The sequence below is a fragment of the Trichomycterus rosablanca genome, chromosome 24, assembly GCF_030014385.1.
Source record: "Trichomycterus rosablanca isolate fTriRos1 chromosome 24, fTriRos1.hap1, whole genome shotgun sequence".
NCBI lineage: Eukaryota > Metazoa > Chordata > Actinopteri > Siluriformes > Trichomycteridae > Trichomycterus > Trichomycterus rosablanca.
This window is the reverse complement of record NC_086011.1, coordinates 7,508,029-7,528,043: the sequence shown is the minus strand read 5'-3', so window position 1 is coordinate 7,528,043 and position 20,015 is coordinate 7,508,029. Positions and strand designations below refer to the sequence as shown.

At 35.7% G+C, this 20,015-nt stretch overlaps 2 protein-coding genes across 2 annotated transcripts; one reads left to right on the top strand and one right to left on the bottom strand.

Annotated features, from left to right (window-relative positions):
• The first annotated feature begins 862 nt into the window (after nt 1-862).
• syt6b (synaptotagmin VIb) lies at nt 863-3,101 on the top strand. The gene is made up of 6 exons (XM_062986414.1): nt 863-1,029; nt 1,462-2,038; nt 2,216-2,336; nt 2,420-2,591; nt 2,694-2,844; nt 2,931-3,101. Exons 1-6 carry the CDS (start codon nt 863-865, stop codon nt 2,997-2,999), a joined length of 1,257 nt encoding a protein of 418 aa, XP_062842484.1. The 3' UTR covers nt 3,000-3,101.
• An 85-nt stretch (nt 3,102-3,186) lies between these two features.
• Nucleotides 3,187-7,146, bottom strand: olfml3b (olfactomedin-like 3b). Its single transcript, XM_062986623.1, has 3 exons — nt 7,045-7,146; nt 5,028-5,313; nt 3,187-4,945 (listed from the first exon to the last, which is right to left on the bottom strand). Exons 1-3 carry the CDS (start codon nt 7,144-7,146, stop codon nt 4,173-4,175), a joined length of 1,161 nt encoding a protein of 386 aa, XP_062842693.1. The 3' UTR covers nt 3,187-4,172.
• Between the last annotated feature and the right edge of the window lie 12,869 nt (nt 7,147-20,015).

Sequence of the window (20,015 nt, the reverse complement as noted above, 5' to 3'; positions counted from 1 at the left end):
CGCTGTTTTTCTTACTGTTGTGGCTGTCTCAGTGGTAAATGCTGGCTGAATTTAACTTAAGGGAGTTAACAGATACATGTAAATATGGTTTTTGATAGAAAAGGTGATGTTATTAAAATGGGAGCTATACGTCAGGGTTAATGCACCTTGCGCTGCTGTAGAAGTGCACAGTGCTCAGTCGGTCCTGAAGTGGAGGAGAGATGAATGCTGAAGTCACTGGATAAGAAGAAATTGTCAAAAACGAGTTACAGTTGGAATACTTGTGCAATTGTGACACTTTGTTAATACAGCAAGAAACTGAGCAACTGAGGTATATCATATCAACATTTTTACAAGTCTAGGTGAGTTGGTGGGATTTTAATGCATGCTTTCAACAGTTGGTAACAAACGCTTCAATGCTTGGCTGTTTAAAGGTACAGTAAGGTTACATTGTTTAGTACATCAAGGTGTACCAAACTGTTGATTCTATATATTTTTACCTAATCAATGTAAGAAAATAGGTACCTGTAAAAGAACAAAGTTTTAAAACTCATGTAAAAGAACAAGAGTCTTGACAAACTGTAGTGGAATTTGGTTTATTGACCTGGATATAATTAGGCTAATCTAAAACATACAGCAATGTGCTTTACTCAACACTGTGGTCTTAATCATTTAAGATCTGTATTTGGAAAGTATGGGATCCACTAATGTGGGTTAAAATGTGTATTTATACTGGTAGGTGTATTTGCACATGATGCATAAACCAAAATAAGCACATTTTTCATCAGTTGCAATGTTTTCTGGAATCACCTTCCTCTCCTTTAAATGCTTTTTCTGTCACCCAGAAATGTGATAGAGATTTTATCCAGCCCACAGAGACATTATGGCAGCTGGCAAGCTAAAGGAACCCGAAAACTTTCTAAAGGCACCAGTGAAGATCAGTCACACGTCACCGGATATCCCTGCAGATGTGCAGCTGTCTATACATGACCACTTGCTGAGACGCACTCGCATTGCAAGGCAGACCACTGAGCCAACCTCTTCCAACAGGTCAGTTGCCGAAAATTTGTGGTGGTTTGCTAAAAACATGGTTAAAGGTTAGTTTCTAATGGACTTTTTTCTAAGATAATTTTTATGTTTATCAGTGGATGTTAGATTTCCCATACGTGCTAAGAGACAGGGGCTGGGGTGGCAGCAGCAGTGACAGAGAGAGATAAGTTCCACTTGGCCATGCCTGGATTTGGTACCTCTGTGGTACAACTAGCATGGTTAATGACCACAGCAGTAGTTCATTATACTGTGGTACATCAGAATAAATATGATTATTTGTTCGAGTTATTTTATCTTTAAAAGTAATGTTTTCAATTCAAAGGTACTGAGTAAGAACATATTACATATAAGCAATGGTCCTGTTTATATTCCAATTGCAATTAAAATGCACATAGCCCAATGCAAATCTAAAATGTATCTAAATCTTATCAGGCATAGTTCCTTCAAGAAGCACCTATCCAGACAGATGCAGCATGTCACCAGTCTGGACCGTGGGAGTGATATCCTGGATTCAGAAGAGTACCTCACCAGCACAGCAGCTTCACTCGGCCGCATCCAGCCTGAACTGTACAAACAGAGCATGCAGGAGGTTGAAGATTTGTCCAAGAGTAACACGGTCAAAACGTGTGGCAGGATCAACTTCTCACTCAAGTATGACTATGCAGATGGTTTCCTGCTTGTTACCATCCTTAAAGCCATGGACCTACCTCCAAAAGACTTATGTGGCAGCTCAGACCCCTACGTTAACGTCTACCTGCTCCCGGATAGTAAACACAAGTTCCAGACTCGAGTACACCGGAAGACTCTCAACCCAACATTCAATGAGACTTTCCAGTTTCCAGTCCCTTATGAGCAGGTAGCTGCGAGGAAGCTTCACCTGAGTGTGTTTGACTTTGATCGCTTTTCACGGCATGACATGATTGGCGAGGTGATACTTGATAACCTCTTTGAAGGTTCTGATCTTTCTCGGGAAACATTTATATGGAAAGACATCCGGTATGCCAATAATGTAAGCAAACACATGCTTTTTATTACTACAGAAAGAGTCTCTGCCTTTATCTGGTCTTATGTGGCTTTAATTGTCTAATATGCAAAGCAAGGAAATTATTTCAAGCGTATAAAGTAATTTATTAGTAATTTATCAATAATTATTCAACTGAAATTGTATGTGCTGTCTGTGCTCAAGGAGAGTGTTGATCTAGGAGAGATAATGTTCTCGCTATGCTACCTGCCCACTGCTGGACGACTCACTCTTACTGTCATCAAGTGCAGGAACCTCAAAGCCATGGACATAACTGGGTACTCAGGTACATTAGTGTGTGAGTGTGTGTAAAGTACTGATTACATTTTGTCATTAATGATTCACACCACAGAGTTGTTTTCCTCACAGATCCATATGTGAAAATATCATTGATTAGTGATGGGAAACGACTAAAAAAGAAAAAAACTACAATAAAGAAGAACACATTAAGCCCCACTTATAATGAAGCCATCATCTTTGACATTCCTCCGGAAAGCATGGATCAAGTCAGCTTACACATATCAGTTATGGACTACGATTTGTGAGTTACAGTATGAGTTAACAGAAAATATGTGCATTTAGTCTGTACTATCTAACCCAGGTTATGTTTAACAGCTTTACCTCTTTGCTTTTTTGGTCACAGAGTGGGACATAATGAGGTCATTGGTGTGAACCGTGTTGGCAGCCATGCTGAAGGGCTGGGTAAAGACCACTGGAATGAGATGCTGGCATACCCTCGGAAACCTATTGCTCACTGGCATCCACTCCTAGAACCCAAAACATCTGAGAAACAGGTGAGTTTCTTGCTTAAAAGTCAGTTCTTAACACTAATAATTACATGAGAAGCATTTAAATCATTAACTTTTTTTGTATGCTTTAGTGGAAGACATGTACTTCAAGCTTTGACAATCAGGGGTCGTGTCCATCTTCTCGACTTCCTAATATCTAAAGCATTAAACTCTTAAAAGACCTCTCAGGAAGCTGCAGACATGGCTATGTTTGGTAATGAAAATACCTATACATACATGCATACATACATATTAATGTAACTATTGTATGTCTAAGAAAACAAAACGTTTCACCTTTATATTTATCATTTTTATTGAAAAATGTATAGTGCATAATTTTGGAGCACTGACTGTCCTTTAAAACCACTATGTTACTAAAGTTTGTATACTTGTGTAGCAATAATAGTACTGTTTTCTATATTACATTACATTACATGGTTAGTTTTGGTGATTATTAATTATTTTCTGTAACTATGTTTCCTTAATTTTTTCCATTCATTTAATCTTACCCAGTTGTGCAATAAGGTGCTTCAATATTTAATATGAGGGGTATTCTGGGCATGATACAAAGAGTTGTATAATAAGTACATTTTTAAAACACTATATGTACAAAAGTATTAGGACTCTCCTCCTAATTACTCAATTCACACCCATTCTTATCCAATGTATAAAATCAATGATGTAAAATCAATTATATGCCTCCTTATATGTGGCACCAATTTGGGAAAGCCCGTTTTCCTTACCTCTAGTATGACCTTTTCTCTTGTGCACAATGTAAGGTCAAGAAAGACATGGATTGTGGTAGTGCTACCATGTTAATGCCCATGGTTTTGGAATGGGTTGTTTAACATCTTATTGTAAGGTGTCTGGATACTTTTGGCCACATATGTTATTACATAAGGTGGTACAAACAGAGGCATGCACTTATCTACAGGCATATACTTAGTCCATGATAGTTTTCTTCATGTCTAATTCATATGTATCATCCAAATTATCCTGTATTATACTCTAGGCCACCCAAGTAGGATGGGTCTTTGTTGAGGCTGTTTCTTATCAGGTTTCTTCTTTGTAATGTTTATGTTGCCCCCAGCTTGCTCAACAGGGGTTTTTGGTCTTGTTGCTTTGAGACAATGTCCATTGTAAAAAGCATTAAACAAATACAGTTGACTTGACAACTTGATTTAACAGTAATTCGAGGAAACAGCACAAACTGTGTAGATTTTAGTCAGCAAGTATCTCATAACTTTATTAAGGACTTTATTTTGTATTCTAGGTGATGAAAATCTGAGGTCTTGTGGATTTTTTTCTGGTTGCTATATTTTCTTCAGTATATTTTACACCTCTAACTTCTTTTTCATTTGCAGCTTGTAAAGAATCTGGTAGCCATCATCCCAGGCATAGAGTAGCTGCTCCATGGGACTGTATTTGAGGCTTGAATGAGTACCATAGCGCTTAGGAAAATATACAGTCGGTGCATCATCGTCGGTTACCATGTCGCTTACATCAAAAACACACTGGATACGAGAGCGGCTGGGGAGCTTGGAGTTGTAGGCTACGTAGACTGTCCCACACACCACAAAAGCTGCCTCTGCATTCTCTCTCAGGCATGGAGTGTCCCACATCTGCTCGATGGACAGAGTTTTTGGGTCCACCTTGGCTAATGAAATGTGTTTTTCATTTTCCTTTGTAGCATAAATAGCCCACAGTCCTTCTTCATCTACAGCCAGGTCGACGTATGTCTCTGGATTAAGGGTGTAGACAGGAAGCTGGTCTTTTGCTGGAAACACAGCACTGTCCACTTCAGAGCTTTTCTGTAAATCAAACTTAACCAACCTTATCTCCTCATTGGCTCTCATGTAGTACAGGTGATTGTTGTATACAACATGGCCCACACCTTGCCAGGAAGTGGGAAGAGTGACTGCTTTGGCAGCTGCAACACCTTGGGAAGAGGTGAAATCCCGGACTGAACCGAACTGGTATAGAGTGTCCTCTCCAGTGCCATTAAAGAGGTAGACCTTCCCGGAGTCTTTGGACCACATGCCTTTAGTGCCACCCACCCGCTTAAGGATCTTCATGCCCTTGATGCTTTCAATCATGTCTCTGCAGTCTTTGGAGACAAAAAATATTATAATTACATTATTAAGCACACGCCAACTGTAAACACACTACAACTGTAAGAAGCTTCTCACCTGTGAGCTTTGCATACTTGGCCTTATTCCTCTCCTTGGCTACGATCACCTGCTGCTCCACCAGCTTGTCTTCTACATCCACACAGGGCTGCGCACCATTCTGTGTCTCGAGGTAGTCCATCTCACGCTCTACCCGGTCAACACGGGCACCCACCGCATCCAGTTCACTTCTCAAAGCTTCCTTGTTCTTGTCCAGGCCCTCAAGCTGAGCCACCATCTGTTGCTTGAACTCACGCAGCTCTGAAGTGTAGCGGCTCGTCTGCTCGTGCCATAGGGAGATGCGATCCTAGTTGCAAAGATTTTAACATAGAAAATAAATCTTTAATATACGTGCAAAATGGAATGTGTGAAGGCTTTCATGTCTGGACGATCTGGGTTGAAAGTGATTGCATAATTTACTATGGATTTCATCCAAATGCAAGTCCATCAGAGAGATTCTTGTAAATTCTAGGAATTAAAGAAGGTTTGCCAAGATGAAGGGGTCAAAACTAAACCATGATGGATCCAGGCTCCATAAATGAGAGCAAAAGCAGTTGAGATTAAAGGCAGTATTCAATTAGTCAGCACAAGGACATTTTAACAGCGTTCTCCAAAATCATGGATGTTCATTTTAATGCAATAATATTTTTGCCTTTAACATTAAAACAGAATTAAACACATTAAAAATACAAATGATTTTGTCAGTGTTGTTACAGTAATTGATGTTATCAAGTATTATAACTTTTAACAGCACTAACTAACACTAGTGCATTGAACATTTAAGCAATAGAACACTCGAGGTCGTGTGTTATAACACATGACCTTGAGTGTTCTATTGCTTTTATACAACAGTTTTTACAAAATAAAGAAAGAAAATAAATCAAAGAAGCCCTAAATTTCATATTAAATATGCTTTAATATTGACAATACCTTCCGCCAAAAAGTAGTTCCACAACGAATATAAAGTTTAACACTACAAAGCAGACATCCCAAGTTGCAAAAACTCATTTCAGGGAGGTAAGAACAAGAAGAAGAAGAAGGCAAGAACCTCTGAAGGAAAAAAAAGAAATAAAAAACCTCTCGCACACACCAAAGGATATGGGTGATAACAGAACTACTAGGAGCTGCTAACTGGGCTTAACTAACTGTTCGCGTTACAAACACATTAATGTTCCCTAGATTAGTGCACTAGATTGTGTATCAGATCACGGATATATGTTCCCTACATAGTGCACTTGATAGTGAATTAGACAATTGGTTATGTTCCCTACACAGTGCACTAGATTGTATATCAGATAACGGATCTAAAACGCGACCGGGAAAAAAAGGCTGTGTCGCCTGCGTGCGCGTTTGTGTGCATGAAGCTTGTCGTTAATGCCAATGCGTCAGCGGAGTAATACAGTTGTGGTGTGAAAAGACCGTGCTGTTATCACATATATCGGCACGGTTAGAACGCTTCTCAACCAAACAGATTGTAAGGTCGGAAATAACTGTTGTATAATGTGTTATGACCCATATATTCCCATAGAAGGCTCAGCTAATCCTTAACTAATCCATAAGACAGTGAAACATCTGTGGAAAACCTGTGGTCTTTAAACCCAGCTATATGGAACTGACTTCCAAGTGTTGAATCTTGTGCCAGTGCAGCGTCAGCATGGGAAAGGAAAGACATACTTTGCTTTAGAAGATCCAGGATACTGGGTAAAGGGGTGGAGTGGAAAAATGGGATAGAGAAAAAATGAGAGTATGTATGTACAAGTTTGCACCTTTGTATATTTTAAAACACCACTAGGCAATAAAATTAAAGAAAATAAAAAGCAGTTAGTAATGCATTACTAACAACAGAAGGTGTTGTGTGGACTAGCTGTGAAAACTGCTACAATAGTCACTGCAAAGACACTCTTAGGGGGTGAGATGTTCAGCCTGCATATGTATGCAAATGCTTCTAAAAGAAATAGCCTTTAAGTGTGCATTTTATTCCAGATGCTTTTACCCCCTTCTTCATTCCAATGTACTGGATGTGCCAATGCATTCTTACCTCAATAGCCAGTAGTCTCCTTTCTAAATAGTCCATTAGGGTCTGTTGCTGGGCTGCAGCCAGTCCACAGAGCAAAATAAGAAAGATCTGAAGGATTCTCATGATAATCGCAAATGGAAACGTCTTAGTCCGTTGTCTGTGAGAGTCTGTGTGGTGTGTGCATAAAATAATTCTTACTCTAAGCTCTTAATGTGGCTGGAATGTTTTGAAAAGCGAAAAAAGGAGGAGCCTGGAACATCTGGAACTGCTACAGCTTTTCTTTACTGATCTTTTTTCTCTTCTAATGTCAAGCTAAATCCATACTGGAAAGTTTATTTTATGCTATTTTTAGTGCAGCAGCAAAGCATCTCAGTAGAAAGTCATGAAAGACAATATGAAGGTTTTGGGAGAAGCATTGTTGTACAAGCACTGCTTGACAAATAAAGCTGTAGCATTCCAGTTAAATTAGTGTTAATAATGCCATGTTAGGTAGTTTTAGTTTAGGTTTTTTGTTTTTTTAAATGTTCTGGTTGTTTTTTGTCTGTTGAATGTATTAATTATTACTATACAGTACATTAATAATGTTTTCATTTTAGTTTTTCTTAATTTTAAACCACAATCTCTAATACAGCTTAGAGAAAAATAAGTTTAACCACGTTCTGATTAAAACCATTTTTAAAGCACTATAAAGAAGAGAACCTGGACGTTAACACACTAAAACAAATTTAATGTAAAAATATATTCTATTGCTGATCTTTATAAAAGTAAGCATTCTGCAAAGATCTTTTTTTTGGGAGGGGGGGGGGGGGGTTCTAATTATATTATGGACTGTAGATGGTAAAATGCCTAAATTCCCTTGCAATTTAGCATGGAGAAATATTGCTCTTACTGTTGGACTATTTGATCAAGCAGTTTTCAGCGAGTGAACGTTTCATTTTATTTTATATTTCACGTCATTTCTTAATTTGCCATTGTGAAGTAATAAAAAAACTAGTAACAGTCATTCGTTCTTCTTTTTCAGAGACATTTCCAAAACTTCCTGCAGGTTATATAATTCACAAATTATTAAATAGAGCCATGTGCAGGCGGTGTACCAATACTGGCTGATACAGACATTGCTCCCAGCAAGCTGTTGTTGTTTCTTATGTAATAATATGTTTTTTTACCAAGCATTATCCACCTCCATAGTCATTACATGCTGGTCTTGGTCCAGTAGTACTGTATATATATTTGCTTTTCAACCCATATTCAATTGAATACACTACAAAGAGAAGATATTTAGTGTTCAAATGGATAATCTTTATTGTTTTTTGCAAATATTCACTCATTTTGAATTTGATGCCTGCAACACGTTCCAAAGAAGTTGGGACAGAAGCATGTTTACCACTGTGTTACATCCCCTTTCCTTTTAACAACACTCAATAAGCGAACTGAGGACACTAATTGTTGAAGCTTTGTAGGTGGAATTCTTCTCCATTCTTGCTTGATGTACAACTTCAGTTGCTCAACAGCCCGGGGTCTCCGTTGTCGTATTTTGCGCTTTATAATGCGCCACACATTTTCAATGGGAGACAGGTCTGGACTGCAGGCAGGCCAGTCTAGTACCCTAGTCTAGTCAGTCTAGTACTTTTACTACGAAACCACGCTGTTGTAACACGTGCAGAAGGTGGCTCGGCATTGTCTTGCTGAAATAAGCAGGGACGTCCCTGAAAAAGATGTTGCTTGGATGGCAGCATATGTTGCTCCAAAACCTGTATGTACCTTTCAGCATTAATGGTGCCTTCACAGATGTGCAAGTTACCCACGCCATGGGCACTAACACACCCCCATACCATCAGAGATGCTGGCTTTTAAACTTTGCCCTGATAACAACCCGGACAGTCCTTTTTCTCTTTGGCCCGGAGGACACGACGTCCATGATTTCCAAAAACAATTTGAAATGTGGACTCATCAGACCACAGGACACTTTTCCACTTTGCGTCAGTCCATCTCAGATGAGCTCGGGCCCAGAGAAGCCGGCGGCGTTTCTGGGTGTTGTTGATATATGGCTTTCGCTTTGCATGGTAGAGTTTTAACTTGCACTTGTAGATGGAGTGACGAACTGTGTTCACTGACAATGGTTATCTGAAGTGTTCCTGAGCCCATGTGGTAATATCCGTTAGAATGATGTCGGTTTTTAATGCAGTGCCGCCTGAGGGATCAAAGGTCACAGGCATTCAATGTTGGTTTTCGGCCTTGCCGCTTACTTGCACAGATTTCTCCAGATTCTCTTTTGATGATATTATGGACTGTAGATGATAATTCCTAAATTCCTTGCAATTGCACGTTGAGAAACGTTGTTCTTAAACTGTTGGACTATTTGCTCACGCAGTTGTTCACAAAGTGGTGAACCTTGCTTGTGAACGACTGAGCCTTTCGTGGATGCTCCCTTTATACCCAATCATGACGATAAAGTTTATCCGTTTGAACATTAAATATCTTGTCTTTGTAGTGTATTCAATTGAATATGGGTTGAAAAGGATTTGCAAATCATCGTATTCTGTTTTTATTTGTTTTACACAACGTCCCAACTTCATTGGAATTGGGGTTGTACTACAAATTTTATTTTGACACTTTTACCTTTTAATACCTAATAAAAAACAGATTTTTATCCATGACTTTAATACCATTGAAAGGATTCAGCATAACAATAACATCAATAGCAAGGCAAGTATTCAGCATATTAATAACTTCAAAAGCATTTAAAATATTCATCAAATTGCTCCAAAACAAGTTGTATTTCAAGTGTAACCCACATTATATACTACAATTTTTATTTTTACACTTTTACCTTTTTAAAGCTTACAAAAAACTGAATATCCATGACTTTAATGCCATTGAAAGGATTCAGCATAACGATAACTTCAATAGCATTGCAAGTATTCAGCATATTAATAACTTCAATACCTTCTAAAATATTTATTAAATTGCTCTAAAACAAGTTGTATTTTATCAAGTGTAACCTACATTAACTACTACAATTTTTATTTTGACACTGACACGGTTACGTGGAAAGGAGGAGGACTCAAAATGCAGATAAAAATACATTTTTATTTTTATAAAATAAAAGGACAAAAATGAACAAAAGGTAAAAAGGGTAACAAAAAACAAATCGGGTGAACCCCGATTGATGCCGCTGAACACGGCAGGCAGGAGGAACTGAAAAAGAGAAAACAGTAAACACAAAAGCCAAGACGCGAACTCCGGTCGCCTGAATGCGAGGCAGTCACGCTCATGTTACACCATGATTGCATGGGGAGAGCTGACCTGTAATAGAAAATTAAAAGATACAAGGATAGTTACTCCTCACTAAGCGGATTTGAACCGGGAAGCTGGCACAATTGGCAAGCGCTTACCCAGCTGCGCTACCTTGGTCTTAACAAACTGCTCAGCCTTGAGGTGATACGAACACCAATGGGAACCAGTGAAATAGCTACCGCTAGCCACCTGTGGTTGCTATAGGGGAATGCTAGCGAAAAAATGCCAAAAACAATTTCAGCGCGAGGGCCGAGCTGAATCGCACCACACTTTCCCTGTCAGAAGGAAAATAATAGGGCTATTTTACCGCGGCCTTGCGACCTACACACCCAACCGACCTAAAGCCACCTGGGGTAACCGTCTTGCCCTAAAAAGTGAGTGGACACTGCTGTAATGCAAGAAACAAAATTAACGAAATTAACAAATCAAATTGTTATCAAGTGCCACCCATATTGTCATGAAGAACAATTACTCTAGTACTCATGGTGTGATTTTGGGACAATTTTACTGTAGAACTTTGGAGTAATGTGATAACACACTTGTGTAAAGTGTCAATTCTGTTTTCTACAGACCAATTGTTGAAGATTAATAAAATTAACAAGTGCCACCCATAATTTCATGAAAAACACTTACTCTAGTATTTACCATGTTACCTTGGGACAATTATACTGTAGGATTTTGAATTTATGGTATGACAAACTGTATGTAAAATGTCAATTTGGTTGTGTACAGACCACTATTTGAGGATCAATTAAATTAGCAAATCAAATTGTTTTCAAATGACACTACTGTGATCACGAAGAATACCTACTCTATTACTTATGTTGTATTTTTTTAACATTTTTACTTTAGAAATTTGGAGTAATGCAATGGCAAACATACATAAAGTGTCTATTCGGTTGTGTTAAGATCAATAAAAACAAGCAAATTGTTATCAAATACCACTTCAACATTTAAAAAGAACACTTACTCTAGTACTTATTTTGTGATTTTGCCACAATTTTACTGTAGGAATCTGGTTTAATGTGATGGCAAACTTATGTAAAGTGTAAAATTACACCCCAAGAACCACAATGAACACTTATTGTAGTGCTCATGTGTTGATTTTCAGTTACTAATTACAAGTTTGCCATCCCATTATATCAAATTTCTACAGTAAAATTATCCCAAAGTCTAAATGTATAAGTACTGAACTAAATGTACTTCATGAATCTAGAGGTGGCATTTGATAAACATTTGATTTTCTTTTTTTATTGATCTTCAAAAAGTGGTTTAAAAACAACCGAATAGAGACTTTATATAAGTTTGCCATCCCATTATTCCTACAGTAAAAATGTCCCAAAATCACACCATGAGTACTAGACTAAGTGTTCTTTATGACAGTATGGGTGGCACTTGAAAACAATTTGATTTGTTAATTTTATTTGGTACTTTAAATGTGGTGTAAACTGAACAGAATTGACACTTTACACAAGTGTTATCACATTACTCCAAAGTCCTACAGTAAAATTGTCCCAAAATCACACCATGAGTACTAGAGTAATTGTTCTTAATGACAATATGGGTGGCACTTGATAACAATTTGATTTGTTAATTTCATTGTATTGATCTTAAAATAACTGTCTGAACACAAACAAATACACACTTTTATCATAAAATAGGTCTGAATTTCTAACTTTTTAGATTGCTCTATACATAGATTGTAACATACTTTTGTTTCTGCTACACTTTATGTGCATCAGAACTCGGTAGTCATGTATATTAAGCTGTAAAGAGATGATTTCATCTTCGCAGCTGTATTACGGTATAATACGGTTTAGACGCGCAGTAAAAAATAAAGTGTAGGTAGCGTGAGCGAGCTTTTTTAAAGTGCAGATGGCGTGACCGCGAGTGATTACATGCGGAGGTAAAATGTAGGATGGACGTCCAACGTTCGCTTCCCCTGTCTCTGAAAGAATGTGAAGTTGGGGGGCGACTTCTTGAAGACTGTCTAACAGTTAGGTCAATGTCCACATCCATATCAGCACTGAGCTGAACTAAACCATCAGTTACTCTTTCCAGACGAAACAGAAGGTAGTCATTTGGCGCGTGGCTCTCAAAATCATTCGCTAATGATCTTAAATCATTTGCAATGACTCGTAAAAAAAAAATCGCCATCAGTAACACAGGACTGCTTAAAATGAATGAACATCGACAACTTGTTGCTAGTTTAGCGCAACGCTAGCAATGCGCCAGCCTGGAACTCAGCCGCTGTAGGGTCAAGGCATTAGTAGTAGAGTCGAAACGATTGCAACTCGCTAACCAATCCTGCTGTAGAGTGAGGATAGGACCGCCTACTTTATTAACATACAGACACAGAAATACAGAAATAAATAAATGCAGAAATGTGGAAATACAGAAATAAATACAGAAATGTATAAATACAGAAATAAATAAATGTAGAAATAAATAAACGTAGAAATACAGAAACAGCCCAAATAAAATCTGATGTATGGAAATATAGAAATTGATTCAAGCCATTTTATTTAAATATGTCCTTTTTCATGACAAAAATGTATTTATTAGTTTATTTATTGCATTATTTATTTGTGCATTTATTTATTTATACTTATGTCATTTTTCACCCTCCATACTACAACTCCTAAACTGACACATTTACCCTGTATTACATGATAAAAAAACAGATTTATATTCATAACTTCAATAGCATTTAAAGTATTCAGCATATCAATAGAATTTAAAGTATTCAGCATATTAAAAACTTCACACCCAACCGACCTAAAGCCACCTGGGGTAACCGTCTTGCCCTAAAAAAGTGAGTGGACACTGCTATAATGCAAGAAACAAAAAGCAAAGGTGAGACGCCCGCTGCTGCGGCGCCGCGTTGGCTTAAATAAGCCGGCTGCAGCTGCAGGTCATCAACCCTAATTACAAGACCTCCTATTTAAGGTCTTTGTTGCAGTTGGTCTGTAATGCCTTCCTCACCTGGAACAGAGTAAGTTCACCAGCTACCGCAGGCACCCTAATATTTACCTTTTAATGCCTAATAAAAAACTGATTTTTATCCTGACTTTAATACCATTGAAAGGATTCAGCATAACAATAACATCAATAGCAAGGCAAGTATTCAGCATATTAATAACTTCAATAGCTTTTAAAATATTCATAAAATTGCTCCAAAACAAGTTGTATTTTATCAAATGTAACCCACATTATATACTACAATTTTTATTTTGAAACTTTTACTTTTTAATACCTAATAAAAAACTGATTTTTATCCATGACGTTAATACCATTGAAAGGATTCAGCATAACAATAACTTTAACAGCATTGCAAGTATTCAGCATATTAAAACTTCAATAACTTTTAAAATATGTATGTATGTATTGTATCAAGTGTAACCCACATTACACACTACAGCTCCTAAACTGACACTTTTACACTGTATTACATGATAAAAAAACTAATTTCTATTTATAACTTTAATAGCATTTAAAATTTTCAGCATATTAAAACTTCAATAACTTTTAAAATATGCATCCAATTGCTCCAAAAAATGCTGAATAGATACAAAACAAACTGTAATGTATCAAGTGTAACCCAGATTACACACTACAGCTCCTAAATTGACACTTTTACACTGTTATTACATGACAAAAAAAACAGATATGTATTCATAACTTCAATAGCATTGAAAGTATTCAGCATATCAGTAGCATTTAAAATTTTCAGCATATTAAAACTTCAATAACTTTTAAGGTATTTTAAAACGTCAATAGCTGCTAAAATATTCATTGAATTTCTCTAAAACAAGTTTTATCTCATTAAGAAAAACCCAATTAACACACTACAATATTTATTTTTCAACATTTACCCTTTAATACCTAATAAAAAACTGATTTTATCCATGATATTAATACCATTGAAAAACAGCATAGCCAACACCTCAATAGCATTGCAAGTATTTAGCTATTTTAAAACGTCAATAGCTGTTAAAATATTTATTGAATTTCTCTAAAACAAGTTTTTATCTCATGAAGAAGAACCCAATTAACACACTACAATATTTATTTTTGAACATTTACCCTTTAATACCTAATAAAAAACAGATTTTATCCATGATATTAATACCATTGAAAAACAGCATAGCCAACACCTCAATAGCATTGCAAGTATTTAGCTATTTTAAAACGTCAATAGCTGTAAAAATATTTATTGAATTTCTCTAAAACAAGTTTTTATCTCATGAAGAAGAACCCAATTAACACACTACAATATTTATTTTTCAACATTTACCCTTTAATACCTAATAAAAAACTGATTTTATCCATGATATTAATACCATTGAAAAACAGCATAGCCAACACCTCAATAGCATTGCAAGTATTTAGCTATTTTAAAACGTCAATAGCTGTTAAAATATTTATTGAATTTCTCTAAAACAAGTTTTATCTCATGAAGAAAAACCCAATTAACACACTACAATATTTATTTTTCAACATTTACCCTTTAATACCTAATAAAAAACTGATTTTATCCATGATATTAATACCATTGAAAAACAGCATAGCCAACACCTCAATAGCATTGCAAGTATTTAGCTATTTTAAACCGTCAATAGCTGTTAAAATATTTATTGAATTTCTCTAAAACAAGTTTTATCTCATGAAGAAAAACCCAATTAACACACTACAATATTTATTTTTCAACATTTACCCTTTAATACCTAATAAAAAACTGATTTTATCCATGATATTAATACCATTGAAAAACAGCATAGCCAACACCTCAATAGCATTGCAAGTATTTAGCTATTTTAAAACGTCAATAGCTGCTAAAATATTCATTGAATTTCTCTAAAACAAGTTTTATCTCATTAAGAAAAACCCAATTAACACACTACAATATTTATTTTTCAACATTTACCCTTTAATACCTAATAAAAAACTGATTTTATCCATGATATTAATACCATTGAAAAACAGCATAGCCAACACCTCAATAGCATTGCAAGTATTTAGCTATTTTAAAACGTCAATAGCTGTTAAAATATTTATTGAATTTCTCTGAATCAAGTTTTTATCTCATGAAGAAGAACCCAATTAACACACTACAATATTTATTTTTGAACATTTACCCTTTAATACCTAATAAAAAACTGATTTTATCCATGATATTAATACCATTGAAAAACAGCATAGCCAACACCTCAATAGCATTGCAAGTATTTAGCTATTTTAAAACGTCAATAGCTGTAAAAATATTTATTGAATTTCTCTAAAACAAGTTTTTATCTCATGACCCAATTAACACACTACAATATTTATTTTTCAACATTTACCCTTTAATACCTAATAAAAAACTGATTTTATCCATGATATTAATACCATTGAAAAACAGCATAGCCAACACCTCAATAGCATTGCAAGTATTTAGCTATTTTAAAACGTCAATAGCTGTTAAAATATTTATTGAATTTCTCTAAAACAAGTTTTATCTCATGAAGAAAAACCCAATTAACACACTACAATATTTATTTTTCAACATTTACCCTTTAATACCTAATAAAAAACTGATTTTATCCATGATATTAATACCATTGAAAAACAGCATAGCCAACACCTCAATAGCATTGCAAGTATTTAGCTATTTTAAACCGTCAATAGCTGTTAAAATATTTATTGAATTTCTCTAAAACAAGTTTTATCTCATGAAGAAAAACCCAATTAACACACTACAATATTTATTTTTCAACATTTACCCTTTAATACCTAATAAAAAACTGATTTTATCCATGATATTAATACCATTGAAAAACAGCATAGCCAACACCTCAATAGCATTGCAAGTATTTAGCTATTTTAAAACGTCAATAGCTGCTAAAATATTCATTGAATTTCTCTAAAACAAGTTTTATCTCATTAAGAAAAACCCAATTAACACACTACAATATTTATTTTTCAACATTTACCCTTTAATACCTAATAAAAAACTGATTTTATCCATGATATTAATACCATTGAAAAACAGCATAGCCAACGCCTCAATAGCATTGCAAGTATTTAGCTATTTTAAACCGTCAATAGCTGCTAAAATATTCATTGAATTTCTCTAAAACAAGTTTTATCTCATTAAGAAAAACCAAATTAACACACTACAATATTTATTTTTCAACATTTACCCTTTAACACTAGAAGTCCCAGAAATTTCGAGCTCCCCCCTGAAGTCCCGAAAGAGGGTCAAATGACCCTTAGTCCGAACTGACGACTCTGAAGGCTCCAATTAGCATCCTTTCATTTGTAAATGTGGCCATTGCCTGAGGAATCTGCAGGGGGGAGTAGAGCTGAATTCACACTAACGTCTGTCTAATACTTGAAAAGGACTAAAAACCTGGCCTTTTTGAGCCAATGGCCTTAAAGACAGATATTTTACTTTTTTGGGTGTCAATGACAAAAAATACCAAAATTCAAGATTAAGTCAAATAATAATGATGATTTATTAATATGAATATAAGTAAGTTTACGTCTAAGTCTTCCTTCGGATCCAGACGAAAAAAGCAAAAAGAGCCCCCACCTCTGGTCACTCTTTAGTTTTATACCTTCATTAATTCCTGATCACGTCAAAAATGCTTATGTGTGTGCGCTGTCTTTTGCACAAAATGCTGAAGCATACAAAATCTTTTTCTGTACCCCTGTACATTTTGTCAAGACACAGAGTCCTGGGTCTTCACAAAGATCAGTTTCAGTTCCCTGTTCCTAAATGTTCTACACACATTTTGTTTTGAAGCACACATGAAGTGTTTTGGGAGAGATGTGACCTTTTGCTGCTGATCCGTGATGTTGTGCTGCATTATCTAGGTCATTTTGCCAAATGTACATATAGTTTGCAAAACATACAATCTGTTTCAAGTTTTCAAGTTTTTCTAAAATAATTTATTTATGTTTTTCTTTTAAAAAAAGATGTGAAAGAAGTGGGTTCAAAATGACAGACAAAAAACAAAACAAATTAATTGTGTTGATCCACCTCAACAAAGGTCTTGTAAAAGAGCGTAAGCAAAAGAATGTAAGCTGCTCCTGAGTGTGTCTGCCCACCCCCCAGCTGCATTGTTGTGCAGGGGATATGCATAAGGTTGCTAACACCTTAGCAAATTTGCATGCAGTCTTTTGTGCTGTGGGGGATAAATAGGTGACTGCTTCACCTATTTTGTTCACAAGAAACATCAAGTTTTGGGTGGCTTGCGACTTGAAATCAAAGTACATCTGTAATGTCCTCCCATATCTTGGCAAGGACCCCAGTCGTCCCAGCGGGGAGAGACTGTCCGAAACTGTAGTGATGAGGCTGATGGAACCATTCATGGACAAGGGCAGAACTGTAACCACGGACAATTTCTTTACATCATTGTCACTTGCACAAAGACTGCTTAGCCGGAAAACCACTATCCTCGGCACAGTCAACAAGAGTCGCCGGGAAATTCCTCAATCCGCTAGACAGATGGACCGCACTGAATTCACCACTCAGGTGTTTTCAACCACTGGTGCCACACTGACAGTGTATGCACCCAAACGAAAGAAGGCCGTCTACATGATTGACATGGCAGCACTGAATGCGCATGTTCTTTATCAGGCATGCACTGGGGTGCAGGAGAGACAGGTGGACTTCCTGGTTGAGCTTGCAAAAGAGTTAGGTGACTCTCATGTGAGTGAAAAGAAGGCACGCAAGGAGAAACTCCTTCGGCAACAACCTTCCACACCCAGCCCTGGCAAAAGGGCGAAGTGTCAGGTCAACCATCGATGCACGAACAATTGTGCAACTGAGAGATGTGTTGACTGCTACAAATACACGTGTGGCAAATGTACCAGGGACATACCCAGGCAGTGCCAGGTATGTTCCGACAGTGCAGACAGACTGCTGAGTGAGTGCTGAAATGCTAGTCACACAAGAAGGACATGCCACTCACACACACACACGCAGCCCCCCACTGCAGCCTATTGTAAATATGTGTGGAATTGTTTTATTCCTTGTATTTTTATTATTATTTTTATAACAAAAATAAAAAGCATGGAAACAAATAACAGTTGTTCTTTTGTATATTTTTCACACTGAAATTTCAGTCCTCTTGACTTAGACACAAATGCTTCTGGTCATTACTCACAGCTGTACCTTGCTCTAAAATTTCTAATTCTCTATTTAAAATATATAAAAAAATTATTCATTGTTTCAGTGCTTTTTTGCTCAAATAAAACTAAACTAAATACAATATGTATAGTCTTTATATTATCAAATACAATAAACTGAATAGAACTAACTAGAAACTAAATGGCTAAACTCAATGGAAAACAACAACCTCCTGTGGTGCGACAGTAATGGCCTTATTTGCAGAACAAAAGACGGTGATTATAGGATGTTAGCTAAAATCCTTCAGGTCATTCGACCAGTCTCTGGGTTCCAAAGGTAGAAATGCTAAATGACCCCTCTCTGGGACTTCTAGTGTTAATACCTAATAAAAAACTGATTTTATCCATGATATTAATACCATTGAAAAACAGCATAGCCAACACCTCAATAGCATTGCAAGTATTTAGCTATTTTAAAACGTCAATAGCTGCTAAAATATTTATTGAATTTCTCTAAAACAAGTTTTTATCTCATGAAGAAGAACCCAATTAACACACTACAATATTTATTTTTCAACATCTACCCTTTAATACCTAATAAAAAACTGATTTTATCCATAATATTAATACCATTGAAAAACAGCATAGCCAACACCTCAATAGCATTGCAAGTATTTAGCTATTTTAAAACGTCAATAGCTGTTAAAATATTTATTGAATTTCTCTAAAACAAGTTTTATCTCATGAAGAAGAACCCAATTAACACACTACAATATTTATTTTTGAACATTTACCCTTTAATACCTAATAAAAAACTGATTTCATCCATGATATTAATACCATTGAAAAACAGCATAGCCAACACCTCAATAGCATTGCAAGTATTTAGCTATTTTAAAACGTCAATAGCTGTTAAAATATTTATGGAATTTCTCTAAAACAATTTTTATCTCATGAAGAAAAACACAATTAACACACTACAATATTTATTTTTCAACATTTACCCTTTAATACCTAATAAAAAACTGATTTTATCCATGATATTAATACCATTGAAAAACAGCATAGCCAACACCTCAATAGCATTGCAAGTATTTAGCTATTTTAAAACGTCAATAGCTGCTAAAATATTCATTGAATTTCTCTAAAACAAGTTTTATCTCATGAAGAAAAACCCAATTAACACACTACAATATTTATTTTTGAACATTTACCCTTTAATACCTAATAAAAAACTGATTTCATCCATGATATTAATACCATTGAAAAACAGCATAGCCAACACCTCAATAGCATTGCAAGTATTTAGCTATTTTAAAACGTCAATAGCTGTTAAAATATTTATGGAATTTCTCTAAAACAATTTTTATCTCATGAAGAAAAACACAATTAACACACTACAATATTTATTTTTCAACATTTACCCTTTAATACCTAATAAAAAACTGATTTTATCCATGATATTAATACCATTGAAAAACAGCATAGCCAACACCTCAATAGCATTGCAAGTATTTAGCTATTTTAAAACGTCAATAGCTGCTAAAATATTCATTGAATTTCTCTAAAACAAGTTTTAT

What these genes read in the sequence shown, in the direction of transcription:
- olfml3b (XM_062986623.1), bottom strand. Translation starts at nt 7,146, where the DNA reads ATGAGAATCCTTCAGATCTTTCTTATTTTGCTCTGTGGACTGGCTGCA. An exon ending in GGAGACTACTGGCTATTGAG is followed by an intron (nt 5,314 to 7,044) that starts GTAAGAATGCAT and finishes CTTTGCAACTAG; the next exon opens with GATCGCATCTCCCTATGGCA. An exon ending in CAAGTATGCAAAGCTCACAG is followed by an intron (nt 4,946 to 5,027) that starts GTGAGAAGCTTC and finishes TTGTCTCCAAAG; the next exon opens with ACTGCAGAGACATGATTGAA.
- syt6b (XM_062986414.1), top strand. Translation starts at nt 863, where the DNA reads ATGGCAGCTGGCAAGCTAAAGGAACCCGAAAACTTTCTAAAGGCACCA. An exon ending in ACATCCGGTATGCCAATAAT is followed by an intron (nt 2,039 to 2,215) that starts GTAAGCAAACAC and finishes TCTGTGCTCAAG; the next exon opens with GAGAGTGTTGATCTAGGAGA. An exon ending in TCAGTTATGGACTACGATTT is followed by an intron (nt 2,592 to 2,693) that starts GTGAGTTACAGT and finishes TTTTGGTCACAG; the next exon opens with AGTGGGACATAATGAGGTCA.